Source organism: Grammomys surdaster, unplaced genomic scaffold (genome assembly GCF_004785775.1).
Source record: "Grammomys surdaster isolate TR1022 unplaced genomic scaffold, NIH_TR_1.0 125739, whole genome shotgun sequence".
NCBI lineage: Eukaryota > Metazoa > Chordata > Mammalia > Rodentia > Muridae > Grammomys > Grammomys surdaster.
In genome coordinates, this window is record NW_021620571.1 from 2,685,138 (window position 1) to 2,701,812 (window position 16,675).

Genomic DNA, 16,675 nt, shown 5'->3' on the forward strand with positions numbered 1-16,675 from the left:
CATTTTGTAAAAAAGTTTGTGCAGTATTGTATGCCTGGATCCTCAGAGACAGGCTTTGTCCAGCCTTGCTATCTGCTGTCAATCGTACTCATGTACACCTTGCAGACCTCCGTGGAGAACTCTGTGCTGGTTGGAAAGTTCCCTAAGTTTGTGGTTCTCAAGGAATTGATCATCCTACTCTTTCCCACAAGTGGAGTTTGGCAATGTGATCAAGATGTCTACCTAGAGGTGAATCATGAGATAATAATCATATCATACCTCTCTTCCAATCAGCTGTCTTCCCTCAGAGTGAAGCAAACATTCCCCAAATCTTCCCCTGAACAGATGGTTTTCTATGTCAGCATCTATCTTCATCCTCCTAACCCCACATCCATGAAGATAAGATTCATCTTGAGTGCAAGACACAACCCTGACTTGATTTCTAAAAGGAAATTTATTTTCAAGTTGAGATACACATATCCCCACTGTACAGTTCTGTAGTTTCCTCTGTAAGATCCATCTTTGGTGAATAGCCTTCCTTTGTGGAATAGCTCCATCTTTGCTTCTCTGGTCCAGAGCCTGGCAGGACCTCCCATTCATTTATGTTCAGTGTGTTCTGTGTGTTCAGGATGATCCGTCTGAGGTGGATTGTTAGCCAGGAGCTCATTCCAGAAAGCCACTTCTTCCCCTTTCAGTCTCTGGGCTTGCTGGGTGGTGGCACCAATCTGCAGATAACCTTCCATCTGATCATACTCTGGCCAGTGTGGCCGTCCCTCCCCATTAGGGTTCCTGGGAACAGAATCAAATAGAACAAAATGCCTCATGACTGCTCTGTGGCCCTCCTTCTCTGTGAGGTCTGAATGCATGCCTGGTTTATCTCAGCAGAGAGCCTGACAACTTGTATATAGAGCTTTCATCTTTGGAACATCCCATGAGATTCTGAAAACTCTTGCTATAGAACAATAATGTTAGACAGAATGGTCAGAGCTTTTATCACTCAGACTTCAGAAGTCATCTTTCCTAAATGATATTCCCAGCCACACCCTATCCACCCTTTTCTCTTTGCCACAAGCCTCACCCATTTCGAGCAAAGTTGGCCCAGAATTTCATCACCATCTTGCTGAGGTTAGTCTCCTCTTCTGAGGCACCATCTGTGGGGAAGGGAAAAAATGTATTACTGCTGGAAGTGTGAACCAGATAGCTTCATCTAGGAGGTTGTTAGAAAGTCAGAAAGAGATGTTCACTCCTTAACCACTCAGTCAAAAGCTCCAGTGTGAGAAGATCCTGGGTAATCACTGTGCATGTTTGGGGGTTGAAGGTAGAGACTGATCTGTGACCTGGCAGTGGGAATGTGAGCATGGGCCACAAGTCTCCTTTGTTGTCTTTGTTCATCTGCCTTCCCTTCCTTCCCTGGGGTCAAAAATGTCATATTCAGAGTTCCCTTTGTTTTGGAGATTTGCTTTTGAGTCACTTACACACAGTATTATCATTAATAGACTATAAAAGATATCAGAACCATAAACAACTAAGAAATATTCCAGCTAGCAAATTCCCATAAGTAGTCATGACCTGGGGTCATAAATTTATGCAAATGATAAGAGTTAAGACACTAAATACATCTGTGAAACATTTTTTTAAATAACAAATTATTGGGCTAGAGAGATGGCTATGTGTCAGGGTACTAGTCACAATTAAGACATGAGAGTCTCTGTTATACTACTGGGACTCATAGTAGAAGGTAAGGAACTACTCCCATGAGATGTTTTCTGATCTCCATAAGCATCGGTGTACACATAGTCACACACACACATACATACACATACACACATATACATACACACAATTGCCCATACACTTACATACACCCACATACACACATGTACACATACAGAAAGGCCCACACATGCATGTATGCACACACACAAAAATTTAAATATCATGTTATTAACTATATCATAGATCAGTGAAGCAAGCCACTCTTTCTAGGAAAAGGAAGAGCAATAGACAGTTATGGAACGATGAGGGTAAGAAGGGTGGTACTAAGGTGATCAAGTGAAGAGAGGGAGGCAAGAAGATGTGGAAGAAGGTAATATGGGGAGAGACAGTTAAATTAAGGGCCATTTGAGATTTAGTATGGAAACCGAATACAGTAGAAGCTCCTTAAAATGTGTGCATATATGAAGTCAATCTAAATAAAATTGAAGACAAGTAAGGACAGAGACAAAAATCCCAACTGGGCATCTCTTGTCACTAAAAGAAGCTTCCAGTACCAGGATTGGGTTACATCTAATTGAGATGTTGTCCAAAGAGGTCTCATGGGAAACTCAAAACAACCCAGTCTCTTGTCCAGACTCTAGGCTGCTCTCCACAGGTTACTGGGAGGCCCCACTGCTGAAGACAATAGCCATACAAGTCATTGACCATGGAGATGTCAAGGTAGCGCCTACTGAGTGCCTTAACCCATCCACTCTAGTGTCTTTGGTACAGGAAGGTGTTCTGATGTTCCCAAAAGAGCAACACAAACCCCAAGTGAGTTACAAACCCTTTGATCAACAATGATGTCATGTCTGCCAGATGGTACAAAGCTTGTGGGAGGAAGCAACCAATATCTGATTTGGTGTAAGGTCCACTCCATAAGATGATAGAACCCATACCTGTCACTGATTGAATGAAGAAGAACCTGAGACTAGATAGCCCAAGGCCCTGGGCAAAGGCAAATACTACTTTTGTAAAAAAAAATTAATAAATGAATAAAATTTAAAATGTAATAACAAAAGACTTCTAATGATGGTCTGCCATACTCTTATATCTGTTTCTTGCACAGCCACCATCAAAGAAGCTTCCTCCAGCAGAAGATTGGAACAAATACAGAGACCCACAGCCAGACATTAAGCAGGGAATTTTCTGAAATATTAAATGGGTAGGCTCCAATCAATCCCTCTCCTTAGGTATCAGGGAACACTCCTGAGGAGGTGGAAAGAAGATAAGAGCCAGAGGGCATAGAGGACACTAATGAAATAAGACCCTATAATCACCAGGATGGACACACATGTGAATTAAAAGAGACTGAGGCAGCATGCACAGAGCCTTCACGGGACTCTACCAGATGGCATCCTAGAGATGAAAAAGTGGACACATGACCCCATCCCTAACCCAGCAGCCATATTTAATTGATAACCACTTGTAAATGAAAATTTAATTTCCTCCAAGGGAGTCTTACTGAGGAAACAAACTTTTTTTTAAGGTAAGGCAGCAAACAAGAGATGATGAACATAAAACAAACTCAATGACATATCTGGAGGTTCCTTGTCTTTTAATGACATTTTAGGGCTCCTCCTTTGTTTAAAAAACAACATTTTACTTTCATTTTCATTTAATTTTATTGATATATATTTTTCATTTTTTCTTTCATTCTACAGATCCTTTGCATATATATTATGGCTTTCAGGTCACAGTTTTAATGGAATTTTTGAGTGTGCAAATGAGAAGGTCTCTGTTTTTTATGATTTCTCTTGGGCTCTTTTCCTTCTGCTTGTTTAGTCATTTTCCATTGTATCAGTTTTTATTATATTTATTTTATTATTATTCCTTAGAAGCCTGTTTGTTTTCTAGTGAGAGACAGAAAAAGGGTGGAGCCACACGGGAGAAGAGGTGCGGAGGAGGAACTAGGAGGCATGAGGGAGGGGAAACTGAAATCAGGATATAGTATGGCAGGAAAGCCATCTATGTTCAATAAAAGAGAAAATATACATTGTATGTAAGAGATATATTTAGGTAGATAAATAGATTATGGAACACTTCAAGGTTTTGTGGGAAATTAAATTGTGCTAATCTAGACCTAGATCAGTGCCTTGTGCGTGACCAACCACCTCTCTTATTGATACCTCAGGTCATGATTCTTAGAATGATTATGGCTGGGTCCACATGACCTATCTTTATGTGTGATAGAACAGGAGAATGTTTGGGGACTACCTAATGGAGCTCAGTTCTGCTAAGGAATGCCAGGAAACTAGCATTAGGAGAAAAGGAGAAACTTGCTGAAGACCCCCAAACCAAGACTGGAGAACTCAGTCCTCCTGACTCCCAGAGGACACCTGGGCAAGAGCCAATACCTTTTAAAAATGGAGTCTCAAATACAGAGAAGATTTCATCTCCATGATCTCCCTGAATCATCTGGGGTCTCTTGTCAGACACGAAGCTTGGGCGATATTGAAACTCATACATGAAGGTGGGCACTCCAGCATCTGAGGAAACATGGATTTGAATACAGTTCATGTTAGCAGACACAGACTTGAGTGACACTGAGGTCTTCATCCCTGAAGAAGATAGTTGGTTACTAGTATAGGACAGAAGAAGCTTTTGGGAACCTCAGTGACCTGCTTGGTTTACACAGCTGGTTGAAGTAGACCTGGGATCTGAGCCAGGTGTTTATGGAATGCAGAATGAGTGGATGCAATGCAGACAGTGAGCACTTGGATGTGTTCAGTGATGATCCATGGTGCCCTGTCCTTCTGAGAAAATCTCTACCTGCTCATTCTCATCCTGGTTTTGAGCATCCTTAGTGCTAATATGTCTTTCAGAAATGAGGGAGAAATATTTTTTCCAGAGAAAAGCTTGTGGAGCTCGTTTTCCTTGCTGCTGCTTGTGAGCACTTACTAGGTTCCTTTAAACTGAAAGATAAGTGTACTGATGAGTAACATGTGGGTCAGCGGTGGAAACTCATGAACCAATGTTCAGGTCACTGTGAGATGGTAATCATAATTTGTAGGAATTTTTTTTTCTTACATAGCACAAGTGTTCTGTACAAAAATACTGCTAACAATGAATGTTAAAGTTCTCATTCAAAATGATACAAATTATGACACAAATACAAAAAAAAAACATAAAAAAAGCAATGCTGGAGAGATGACTCAGTGATTAAAAGAACTGAATACTCTTCCAGAGTTCAGTTCTCAGCACACACACAGCAACATACAATAATCTCTTAACTGAAATTCCAGGATCTGATGACCTCTTCTGGCCTTTGTTAGCACTAGACACAACTTACGGTGCACAGACATATATAGGCAAATATATTTATACACATAAAATGAAAATATTTTTAAATTAAAAAATAGATAAAATTGTACAATTCTTATATGAAATCATATTATATTGTCATCAACTTTAAGCAGGTTCTATGTGTGTGTGCAACAAGATGTACATTCTTTCTGAGTGCTCACAGCCCATTTGCTGGAATATATCATGCACAGGCACAAGAGGATCTTGCCTAACTTAGGAAGAACTATGTGTAGCTTCCACTCTGTCTATGCAGGCCTGAGTCAGTGATGGACAATCCTGTGACAGATCCAAAAACCAGTTTCACCTTCTCTAACCAGTGCACACCAAGATGGATAAAGGCATGTCAAGGAAATTGAAGGTCTCTACACTTCCTCTGCCTGTACTTCTTTCTACACTCTTTTTCTGGACTTTCTCATCTGAAAGAGGCTCTTTTGACCCTTAATTCTTTTCCTGACCCTGGTTTTTATTCTTTTTGTTTGTTTGTTTTTGGAACAATGTACTTCATGTAACACAGTCTGGAATTGAACTCTCTATGTAGCCAAAGAAAATCTAGTCTTCTCTTCCGAGCTTCTAAGTGCTGAAATTACAAACATGTACTACTAGTTCTGACTTATAAGGTTGCTCAGGATTGAATGGAGGGTATCCTACATTCCAGTCAGGCACTCTATCAACTGAGCTACATCCCTAACCTCATGTTCTATATATGTATATCTACATATATAAACTTACAGATACACAGACAGGTACACACTCCCAAACATTCACACCACACACACACACACAAACACACACACACACACACACACTCACTCACACAACTCTACTGAGAAGTAGGTAACTCAGAGACATGTTATTGAGTTCATGTCCTCCAATTTAATACCTAAGACTCACCTCTGAGGCTACGGGACATGAGCACAGATGGGATGCCAAAAAATATATCTCCAAACATTTCTAGAAGACGGTCTCTCTTTTTGGAAGGGTCATCTGTTCCATTTAAGTACTTCTCAGTGATTGCTGGAATCATACTCTCAGAGATGTTCTAAAATGGATCAGAAAATGGCCACTATCACCTGGAATCAATGTGTCTGCTGCAGTTAAGATGAGGTCATGACTCATGGATCAATAGGGCTTTGTACCAAACCTTCGTGCTATAATACAGAAGATTTTCTACATCTACTTCCTATATGTCATTATGTTTGGAGGTCAGGTGTCTCATAATTATTTTCTTTCATTTGCAGTGTTGGGAGAAAATACTTTGCCTGGTACCACCTGATAGCATAGAAACTCTTGTCTAGTGAATCATATGGCAAGTTGTCTCTAGTGGAAGTAAATATTCAGTATCTTCCCCTGTTCTATAGGGAAAGATACCTTTTGTATGCTAGCAAATAGAATAGGCTATATCTAGGTAATGAAATAAGAAAAGACATGATTCATGAGGTATTTTATTTTGTTTTAGATGTACAGAGTCCAGAATATCTGTTCAGATTGATCTACTGATAACAATCTCATGCATCAGAAAAGCAGGGAATCTACAATTTGGAAGTGTCATAGTGCCCATCTATTGCATATACCTCCTTGGTCTTAGACCTCCAATATATAAACCTGATGGTCTTTGTTGGTCATGGAACCAATCAGATGTAAAGCTTTCTAAATAATTCCCCTGGCAACTTTTCTTGGATCCATATGGAGTTTTGATTGGTGAACAAGGAATGTAAGTTTGTTATATTGGGATGGGAAGAAGAGGAAGTAGAAAAGTGGGAGGGATACCCCAGTCATCATCATTGTTTGCAGCCATTGAATTTGCCTGTGATTGAAGCAAGTCACTGACCTTTGTCTCCCAACCAATTCCCATGACTCCCTAGACTCTTACAAGTTTAGAGTGGAAGCTCTTCAAGAAGAAACTGGCCATTTTCTCATTCATTTTGTCTTCAGAGTGTAGATCTCCCATCATCTGTTAAACACATGGTAAAACATTGATGAATCCCAGTAAATTAAGAAGAACCAAACAGATCAACCAGGAAAACCCAATGATATAAAGGTCCTTAGGGTACGGTGTTAACAGACATGAGAGTTTATAATTCTGAGAAAAAATCAGGAGGCCAAAGAAATGACCTTATATGAATAAAGCTAACCCATACAGTGAAGACAGTCAAGGAACTGTATTTATTAAACTAGGAGGAACGATGTTCCTCAAGGCAGTAGAGCATTCAGGCCAGGGTCATTTTGAAGACAAAGGTTCATGTACAGAGGACACAGGCCAAATAACCTCAGACTCAGGTGACAGGGGAAAGAAGACCTAGCATTGTGTTTGTGTCTATGTTTCTGTGATGCCCCATGAGGTCCTATTGTAGATTCTGGGAATGTGCTAACTCAGACTACATTTGCACTCAGAGAACTGCTCTGGTCCCAGTGTATCTTTTAACACTGGAAGACACACTGCGGTCTGATACCAGGGCCCTAAAATGCCTGCTTGAGAGGGCTCAGCATTGCTGAGTTAGGTGGTGGGCAGTCAGGGCCCTGAAACCTCTTGAGTAGTTACATTAGAAAGTTTCCTATTAGTAATCTCTCATCTGGCCCAGAAATAAATTTCTTCTCCAAAAGGCTTCATCAAGGACTCTCAGGACAAATTTACATGGAAAGTTTTTAACCTCTTTGAATGGTAGTCGTCTGGGTGCATAACCCTTGATCAGAACAAGGAGGATGATTTTTAAACTTCTGTGGAGTGTATCTAAAAGGTCTGTATATTCTCACAGTTGGAATGCTCCAGCCAAACTCTTGCTTGTTGAAGCCCACTATGTAGGGTACAGTGTTGAAACTCTTCTCAGCCAGGATCTCTTCTGGTGCCTTTTGTAGCAACTCTCCATCAATCACAGTGGACAGTGAGATATTGTGGTGGGAAAAACAGAAATACTGTACTTATGAATACCATACCTTACCTTTTTCCATATCAAAGAGGGATACAGATCTTCTTTGCTTCTCTGAGGGCTTGCTAAGCATAAAGACTCCTGTGGCTATGTCCACTCAAACCCTAAAGACAATGGTTGAACCTAAGAGACATCAAGATCAGAACTTTGCGATGGGGGCCAGCAGTGGCAATGCAATTGTGGTAGTGAATTGGGGAGAGAATTCACACTTATTAATAAGGGACGATTGCCTGTAATTATCCATATCTACATATGCTTACAAATAGTTGGCTTTGAGAAGTACTGAGCTCATCACTCGTAGACTGACTTGAAACCTTGTTTCTGTTTAGAGAAATAAAATACCACAGCAAGCACCAGATTCGCTCCAATAGGCTGATAATAGAAAATACCACCTGGGCATAACTATTGCCACCTTGATAAAGCTGATTAGTGAAGAGAGAATACTCTAAATCTCACAAGAGGAACTGATTTCTGGTGGAAGATGACACACTGGACTCACAAAGCCAGTCTTTTTGATATCTGGATTGGTATGTTTGCACGAACACCATAAACAACTGAAGAAAAGAGTGGGCATTTCTAAGCAGTAGGAAGGAAATGGATCAAGTGAGCGAGGAGCCTGTGTACAGGGCTCATTTCAGGAGAGTGACAGTGGCCTGGACTTGGGGGACTTCTCTGGGATAGTGTTAGAGAAGGGGTCTCAGAGTGAAATTATTTTTTATGTAAAATATATGGCACGTTTTTTACACTTGACTAAATTTCCATTGTGTATTCATAATACATTTTAATTATTCATTCTCTTGATAGACAGACATGTGATTCCATTTCTTTGCTGTTATGAATAGTGATGTGACAAATATAGAAATGGACAGGCAGAAACCAACAAAATCTAATTGTTTGAAATGTTTCATAATAAAACCTAATTGATTGGTATATATTCCTATTTAGCCTTTAACAGCCTAGTTATACCTAAGAAGGGAGTCACAATTAGTAAATTGTCAGGATCATATTGGTTTGTGAGCTTGTTTGTGGATGAATGTTTTGTTTGCCCACAGTGGGCAGCACCATTCCCTGGAAAGTGTGTCTTAAGCTATATAAGAAAACTAGCCAAGCATGTGTCTTTCCATGAGTCAGCAAGCAGCCTTCCTCCATAGATTCTGCTATACTTATTTCCTTAGCTGAACAGGCCTGTTTGAGATCCTGCTTCATGTCTTCCGTCAATGATGAACCATAGTCTAGAGCTGTAACTCAAATAAACACTTTACTCCACCAAACTGCTTTAGATCTGAGGGTTTTAATGAGAAAAAGGAAAGGAAAGAATAGCAAAACTATGCCTGAGCTGAGAGCTGAGGGGAGGGTACTATTTCAATGCAGAGAATGTACTTAATACTGTAAGCAAAGTCAGGCTTTTAAGAAAGTAAATGGCTTTTATTCTTAAGGAGTAAAGGCAGTAAGAAGGGAAAGCAGAGGCAGAAGATTTCAGGCAGACAGACGGAACGGGCCTGCATGAATGGGCATCTGGGAGTCAAAGGAAGACACTGGCATCTGCAACCATCAGACCCACAGAAGGGCCACTGCTGCCCAGGAATACTGATAGCTGCATGTGGAGGACACATGCTTTGCCCTCTTGAGTCAGAAAAGCCAAAGGCTTCTACTCTTCTGTTTACCTCATGCTCCACAACCTACTTATCACCAAGCCCAGTTGGAAATTCCTTCAAAGGTTTCTGCACTCCAGCCACATCCCATCACACAACTCCTCAGTCCCTGGTATGATACAGAATGCCTGCAGTGCAAAGACCCAAGCACTACAGTGCAAAGTCTTCCCATCAATCTCTTTGCACCTTCCCAGGCCTTTGTTTCTATAGTGCATTTCTACATTGCACATAATGTTAAGGTTTATTCCTGCAAATTAAGAGGCTGTTGTACACAGATCACAAATTTCTAGACTTCAGAGTAGGACCCTGTCTCAAAACAACAAGTAAACACAAAAGATTAAAATGAAAAAGACCAGTGTTCAGAGCTCACTAATCATGTCTCATGTTGATTCATAGTCTAACCTTCTTAGCTGAAGCAGGCCCTCCCACCTTGGTGACTTCCTTAAGCCTGCTTCTTCCTCATTGTCTTTGAATTTGAAGTGAGGAAAGCAAAGGGAGAAACGTAATTATAATACAAAAAATAAAATTAATGCAATTGTTGAGAGGTATGTATATATTGACAGACAAAAACCTTTCTTCTTAGGTAAAGAATGATTTGTTGTTTGGATGGTTTAAGGAATGAAAGGTATGTGTTCATCAGATCATTCGTGAATGGGGAACATACTGAAAATGTAGTAAGAAAATTATGGATATATTTCAACCCAATTAATGAAAAGATATGAATGATTGGGATGGTTGGTTGCGTGAATGAATGCATCAACACGTGATAGATGAATGGACAGGGAAATAGATAGATATTCTAGGACTATAATTGATGCAACATCTCATAAATTCTAGAGAAGTTGGCTACTACTCTGTAATCACTTAATTTTTATATCAACCAATAGATAATGTGACACTTTTCTGAAAAACCTCCTAATTGAATATTCTTGAAATCCATGATAATAGTTTTTGGTTTTAGGACTAAGAATATCTTATTTATGAAAATGTGACAAGAATGGTCAAAAATCAAGCTTTGATAGATTTGAAAATTTCCATGCAATTCTTCATCATGGGATATATAATTGGACTAATTCTTGACAGTTATAGTATTTCACAATAGAAAATGAAATTCGCAGTTGGGGTCAGGAAGTTGACACCCTTCCCAAGAGCTGAGAAATTGTCCCATAACAATCTATCCAGGGCAAGAACAGCAAAAGAAATAGTTTGGGGCGAAGAACACAGAATAGTAGTGACTAGAGAGTATATTCACCTGTACCAGTTTTTCTGTGATCTCCAAGATCTCACCTTCTGTCTTCTGGCGTAAACACTGAACCATGGCAGCTGATGAGGTGTCATTACACCCAGAAAGAGTAGCAATTATCTGAAACAGATCACAGGCAAAATCAGAGGTGAAGAGTAATGACTATATTCTCCGTCAGTATAGAAAATAGATTCTAGATTGTCCTCCTCCTCCTCTTTTTCCTCCTTCTGCTCTCCCTCTTCCATTTACCCCATCTCTCCCCTCACAACTTCTCGCTCTTTCGTTCATTCATTCTTATTTACAATGTTAATGACGATTATGAAGTTTTGTGACTGGATTTTACTAAGTATTATGGCTAGCCCAAGACTTACAACATAGATCAGGCTGACCTTGATCTTCCATTCGTTCTTTCTGTCTTTGCTTCCCAGGTATTTGGATTATAGTCATGCATCACCAGGTTTTGCTCTCACATTGTATTTTGTAAGGTGATGGAGGGTTTGTAATGAGCATAAATAGGCATTTCTCAATTTATGGTTTTTGACCCCCTGGGGTCAGTTTGCAAAGATGTAAATGCATCCTGCATATCAGATATTCACATTACAGTTCACAACATTAGCAAGATTATAGTTATGAAGTGACAGCAAAAATAATCATTTGGTTGAGGGTCAACCCTACATGAGGAACTGTATTAAAGGTTCTCAGCACTAGAGAGGTTGAGATCCACTGCTCTAAATTAGCAGATGTAGATACTATGCCCCACAGAGTATTGCCTTTGTTACTAACTGGAGTAATGAGATGAGGTGGTTATGTCACATATGTGCCTGCAAGTGTGTGTGTGAGTGCATGCACACATGACCACACACACACACACACACACACACACACACACACACACTACCCTGGGCACAATTTTTTCTAATTTGAATGCATCTAAAGAGGCCATTTGAAATAAAGAATGAGTTCTCTTTGGTTTTATACATTACTTCACCCACTGACTAACAACTTTGCTATAGGTGAACTAAGAATATGTATGTGTATATATAGATATATACATATACAGGTAGAGGTAGAGGTAGAGGTAGAGATAGAGGTAGAGATAAATCCTCATATTTCAGTTCCTGTGCAGAATCACAGGGTGTCTGAGTAACATGATTCACATGAAGGTATGCTAGAACTCACAGAATGTGTCTTTGCTCTGAGCCAAAAAGGTAATCCTTCTGCCCAGCTATTGTTACTTTAAGAATTGATTATCTGAGCTGCACCCCACAGTCAGAAAAGCCAGAGAAGACCCAAAAGTAGTTCAGAAAGCAATGCAGAAATGCCCAGATTGAGACCTACTTCATTAATAGCCTGGATATTCTTCTTGGCCACGTTTGTAGTGAGGACCACACTACTTTCAGAAATGGCTCTGTGGAAGAGGTTCTCGCCCAGAGGAGATAAGACCTGGTGGGGGAGAGAAGATTTTATTCTCCTAAGATGGGTTTTGCGGTTAACATCAAATTGGAAGAGAAAGTCTAGAATGACCAAGGAGATAAACCTGTTAGCATATCTGTGGGGGAGTTTCTGTATCACATTAATTGATGTTGGAAGATGTCTTATGGCAGCAGCACTCCTGTGACATGTGACTAGCAGCTTATCCAACACCTAGGCCTGCTTTACATGGGAATGCTGACTTACTGGGGCATCAGTCCAGGGTAAAGGGAACCAGGGAATAAAACAAGCTACAGCTGAATCCCAGATGTTTGAGCAAAGCTAAAGGGGATTGTCCCAGTCTAGGGTTTCCCATTCTGCATCTCAAACACCCTTGTCATGGTGCAACTTTCTGCAGATGAATTCTGTTGCACTTGAAAAGACATCACACTTGTTTGATTTCCTCACCCATGTTAAAAGACATGGTTATGAAGACCAAAGGCTGTCAATGAGCTTTGCAGTAGTATTTTCCTTTTGATCTGAATCCTCTCTATGGGCCCATGTGACCAGTCACCTCAGCTCTCATTGTCATAACTCCCTTGCTGTGGTAAATTGCATCCTTAAAGAGTGAATCAAAATAAAATCTTTAAGTTGCTTTGATGGATATTTCTCCATTGTAAGGAGAAAAATCACATATACTACGAAACATGACAAATTCGCTGTTTTGGCTCCTCCTATCCCCTGGCCATGCATTTGGTGATCTTGGTGTTCCATGAATAAGACTGCTTCTCACCCATCCTAGACCAACTCCTAGATAGCTTATTATTCTGATGTTTCCCAGGAGCATCTCAGTAGAGTGTGTCATGAATTCAGAGTCAGAAACAGAGTGGAAACACACTACAAGAACCTATCAGGGCAAATCCAAACTACTGGAAAGACAATACCAAAAAAAGTCTTGGTAATACCTACCTGTATAAAATATCTGCCTCTCCAATGTTCAAAATTTATCCTAACACAAAAGATCACAGAGACCTGTGAACATTTCTCAGAAAGTATTTGCATTTTTCAAATACTAAAAATTGGACTTAGCCCAAGGTATTAATATACCATTAAGTAAAAATTAAATTCATTTTTATAATGCAGTATTACTCAATTATAGACAGGTAGTAATATAGAAGAGGGGTTACTAATAAGGACAATATTTATATGTAACTATATGACAAGAAGCCTTGTGTGGACAAAGGATCTAAAAAGCCAACATCGCTGCATATGTACAGAAAATGAGGAAAGAGGGTATGGATGGAGGATAGATGACGCATGATGAATAGAGGGAAAGATATGGTATCTCATATAATTCTGTATAGTACATGAATGTATATGAAACTTTAGAGAAGGCTGAAAACAATAAATGTAACAGCCATGTGACAATCCCTGGGTTAGTTGTTATGCCAGACTTTATACTCACTAGGTGTTTAATAGATTTTTATCTTTAATTAAGAATTTTCCTGTTTTGAGGAGGTTGTTATCTGTGGATGTGGCTGCTAGAAATCTAACTTGGGTTTTCTGGAAGAACAGCAGTCAGCCAGTCACTGAGCCATCTCTCCAGCCTTCCCACACCTCTTCTTATGTTCTTCTAAATACTGATCATGTTCTCTCCTTACTAAATCTTATGTCGATATTACATGAAACAGTTAATCATTTTTTAATTAATTAATTAATTAATTAATTAATTAATTAATTTTTTCTTTTTTTATTGGATATTTTATTTACATTTCATATGTTATCCCCTTACCCCATCCCCCACCCACCCGGGAACCCCCCATCCCCTTACCCCTCCACCTTCTTCTCTGTGGATGTAACCCCCACCTACCTCCCCCCCACTCCCACTTCCCCAGTCTCAAAATTCCCACCCCCTGTGGTGTCCAGCCTTCATGAGGTCAAGGATCTCATCTTCCACCTGTGCCCGGCAGGGTCCTCTACTCTTACATATTCAGCTGAAGCCCTGGATCCCTCCATAAGTGTTCCCAGGCTGGTGGTTAGGACCCTGGGAGCTGTGGTTGGTTGGTATTGTTGCTCTCCTCATGGTGCCACAAACCCTTTCAGCTCCTTCAGTCCTCACTCTAACTCCTCCATTGAGAACCTCATGATCAGTTCAATGGCTAGTTGTGAGCATCTGCCTCTGAATATGTCAGACTCTTGAAGGCCTCTGAGGAGACATCCATATCAGGCCCTTATCGGCATGTACTTCCTGACTTCCACATCAGCATCTACCTTTGGTGACTGCATATGGGGTGGATACTCAGGTGAAAGGTCTTCAAATGGCCCCTCCTTCAGTTTCTGTCCCTCACTTTGTCTCCATGTTTGCTCCCTTGAGTATTTTGTTCCTCCTTCTAAGAAGAACTGAATCACCCCCACTTGGTCTTCCTTTTTTATGAGCTCCATGTGGCCTGTGAGTTGCATCTTGGGCATTTCAAGGTTCTGGGCTAATATCCAATAATCAGTGAGTGAATACCATGTGTGTTCTTTTGTGATTGGCTTACTTCACTCAGGATGATAATTTCTAGTTCCATCCATTTACCTAGGAACCTCTCGAATTCATTGTTTTTAATAGCTGAGTAATACTCCATTGTGTAAATATACCACATTTTTTGAATCCATTCCTCAGTTGAAAGACATCTGGGTTCTTTCCAGCTCCTGGCTATTATAAATAAGGCTGCTATGAACATAGTTGAGCATATGTCCTTGTTATATGTTCGAGCATCTTCTGGGTATATGCCTAGGAGTGGTATAGCTGGATCCTCAGGTAATGCTATGTCCAGTTTTCTGAGGAACCGCCACACTGATTTCCAAAGTGGTTGCACCATCTTGCAGTCCCACCAACAATGGAGGAGTGTTCCTCTTTCTCCACACCCTTGCCAGCATCTACTATCACCTGAGTGCTTAATCTTAGCTATTCTGACTGGTGTGAGATGGAATCTCAGAGTTGTTCTGATTTGCATTTCCCTGATGACTAAGGACATTGAACATTTCTTTAGGTGCTTCTTGGCCATTCGAGTTTCTTCCATTGAAAATTCTTTGTTAAGCTCTATACCCCATTTTTTAATAGGGTAATTTGGTTGTCTGGTGTCTACTTTCTTGAGTTCTTTGTATATATTGGATATTAGCCCTCTATCAGATGTAGGATTGGTAAAGATCTTTTCCCAATTTGTTGGTTGTCGTTTTGTCCTATTGACCGTGTCCTTTGCCTTACAGAAACTTTGCAATTTTATGAAGTCCCATTTGTCAATTCTCGATCTTAGAGCATATGCCATTGGTGTTCTGTTCAGGAACTTTTCCCCTGTGCCCAAGTATTCGAGGGTCTTCCCCACCTTCTCTTCTATTAGTTTCAGTGTATCTGGTTTTATGTGGAGGTCCTTTATCCACTTAGACTTGAGCTTTGTACAAGGAGATAAGAATGGATCAATTTTCATTCTTCTACATGTTGTCCTCCAGTTGAACCAGCACCATTTGTTGAAAATGCTGTCCTTTTTCCACTGGACAGTTTTAGCTCCTTTGTCAAAGATTAAGTTACCATAGGAGTGTGTGTTCATTTCTGGGTCTTCAATTCTATTCCATTGATCTTCCTGCCTGTCTCTGTACCAATACCAGGTAGTTTTTATCACTATTGCTCTGTAGTACAGCTTGAGGTCAGGAATGGTGATTCCTCCAGAGGTTCTTTTATTGTTGAGAATAGTTTTCGCTATCCTGGGTTTTTTGTTATTCCATATGAATTTGAGAATTTCCTTTTCTAACTCTGTGAAGAACTGAGTTGGGATTTTAATGGGGATTGCATTGAATCTGTAGATTGCTTTTGGCAAGATGGCCATTTTTATTATATTAATCCTGCCAATCCATGAGCATGGGAGATCTTTCCATCTTCTGAGATCTTCTTCAATTTCTTTCTTCAGGGACTTGAAGTTCTTGTCGTACAGGTCTTTCACTTGCTTGGTTAGATTCACACCAAGGTATTTCATATTATCTGCAACTATTGTGAAGGGTGTCATTTCCCTAATTTCTTTTTCAGTCTGTTTATCTTTCATGTAGAGGAAGGCTACTGATTTGTTTGAGTTGATTTTATAACCAGCCACTTTGCTGAAGTTGTTTATCAGGTTTAGGAGTTCTCTGGTGGAAGTTTGGGGGTCACTTAAGTATACTATCATATCATCTGCAAATAGCGATATTTTGACTTCTTCCTTTCCTATTTGTATCCCTTTGACTTCTTTTTGTTGTCTAATTGCTCTGGCTAGGACTTCCAGTACTATATTGAATAGGTAGGGGGAGAGTGGGCAGCCTTGTCTAGTCCCTGATCTTAGTGGGATTGCTTCAAGTTTCTCTCCATTTAGCTTGATGTTGGCTACTGGTTTGCT

General features: G+C 40.1%; 1 protein-coding gene across 1 annotated transcript; it reads right to left on the bottom strand.

Moving 5' to 3' along the window:
• Window positions 1-575: 575 nt before the first annotated feature.
• Window positions 576-12,373, bottom strand: LOC114639470 (carboxylesterase 1C-like; the record flags this gene model as incomplete). Its single annotated transcript, XM_028788211.1, has 8 exons — window positions 576-768; window positions 1,058-1,130; window positions 4,092-4,223; window positions 5,932-6,079; window positions 6,911-6,991; window positions 7,792-7,931; window positions 10,874-10,979; window positions 12,198-12,373. Coding segments are annotated over 8 exons (1,049 nt in total), but the record flags the coding sequence as incomplete, so codon positions are not given.
• Window positions 12,374-16,675: the final 4,302 nt, after the last annotated feature.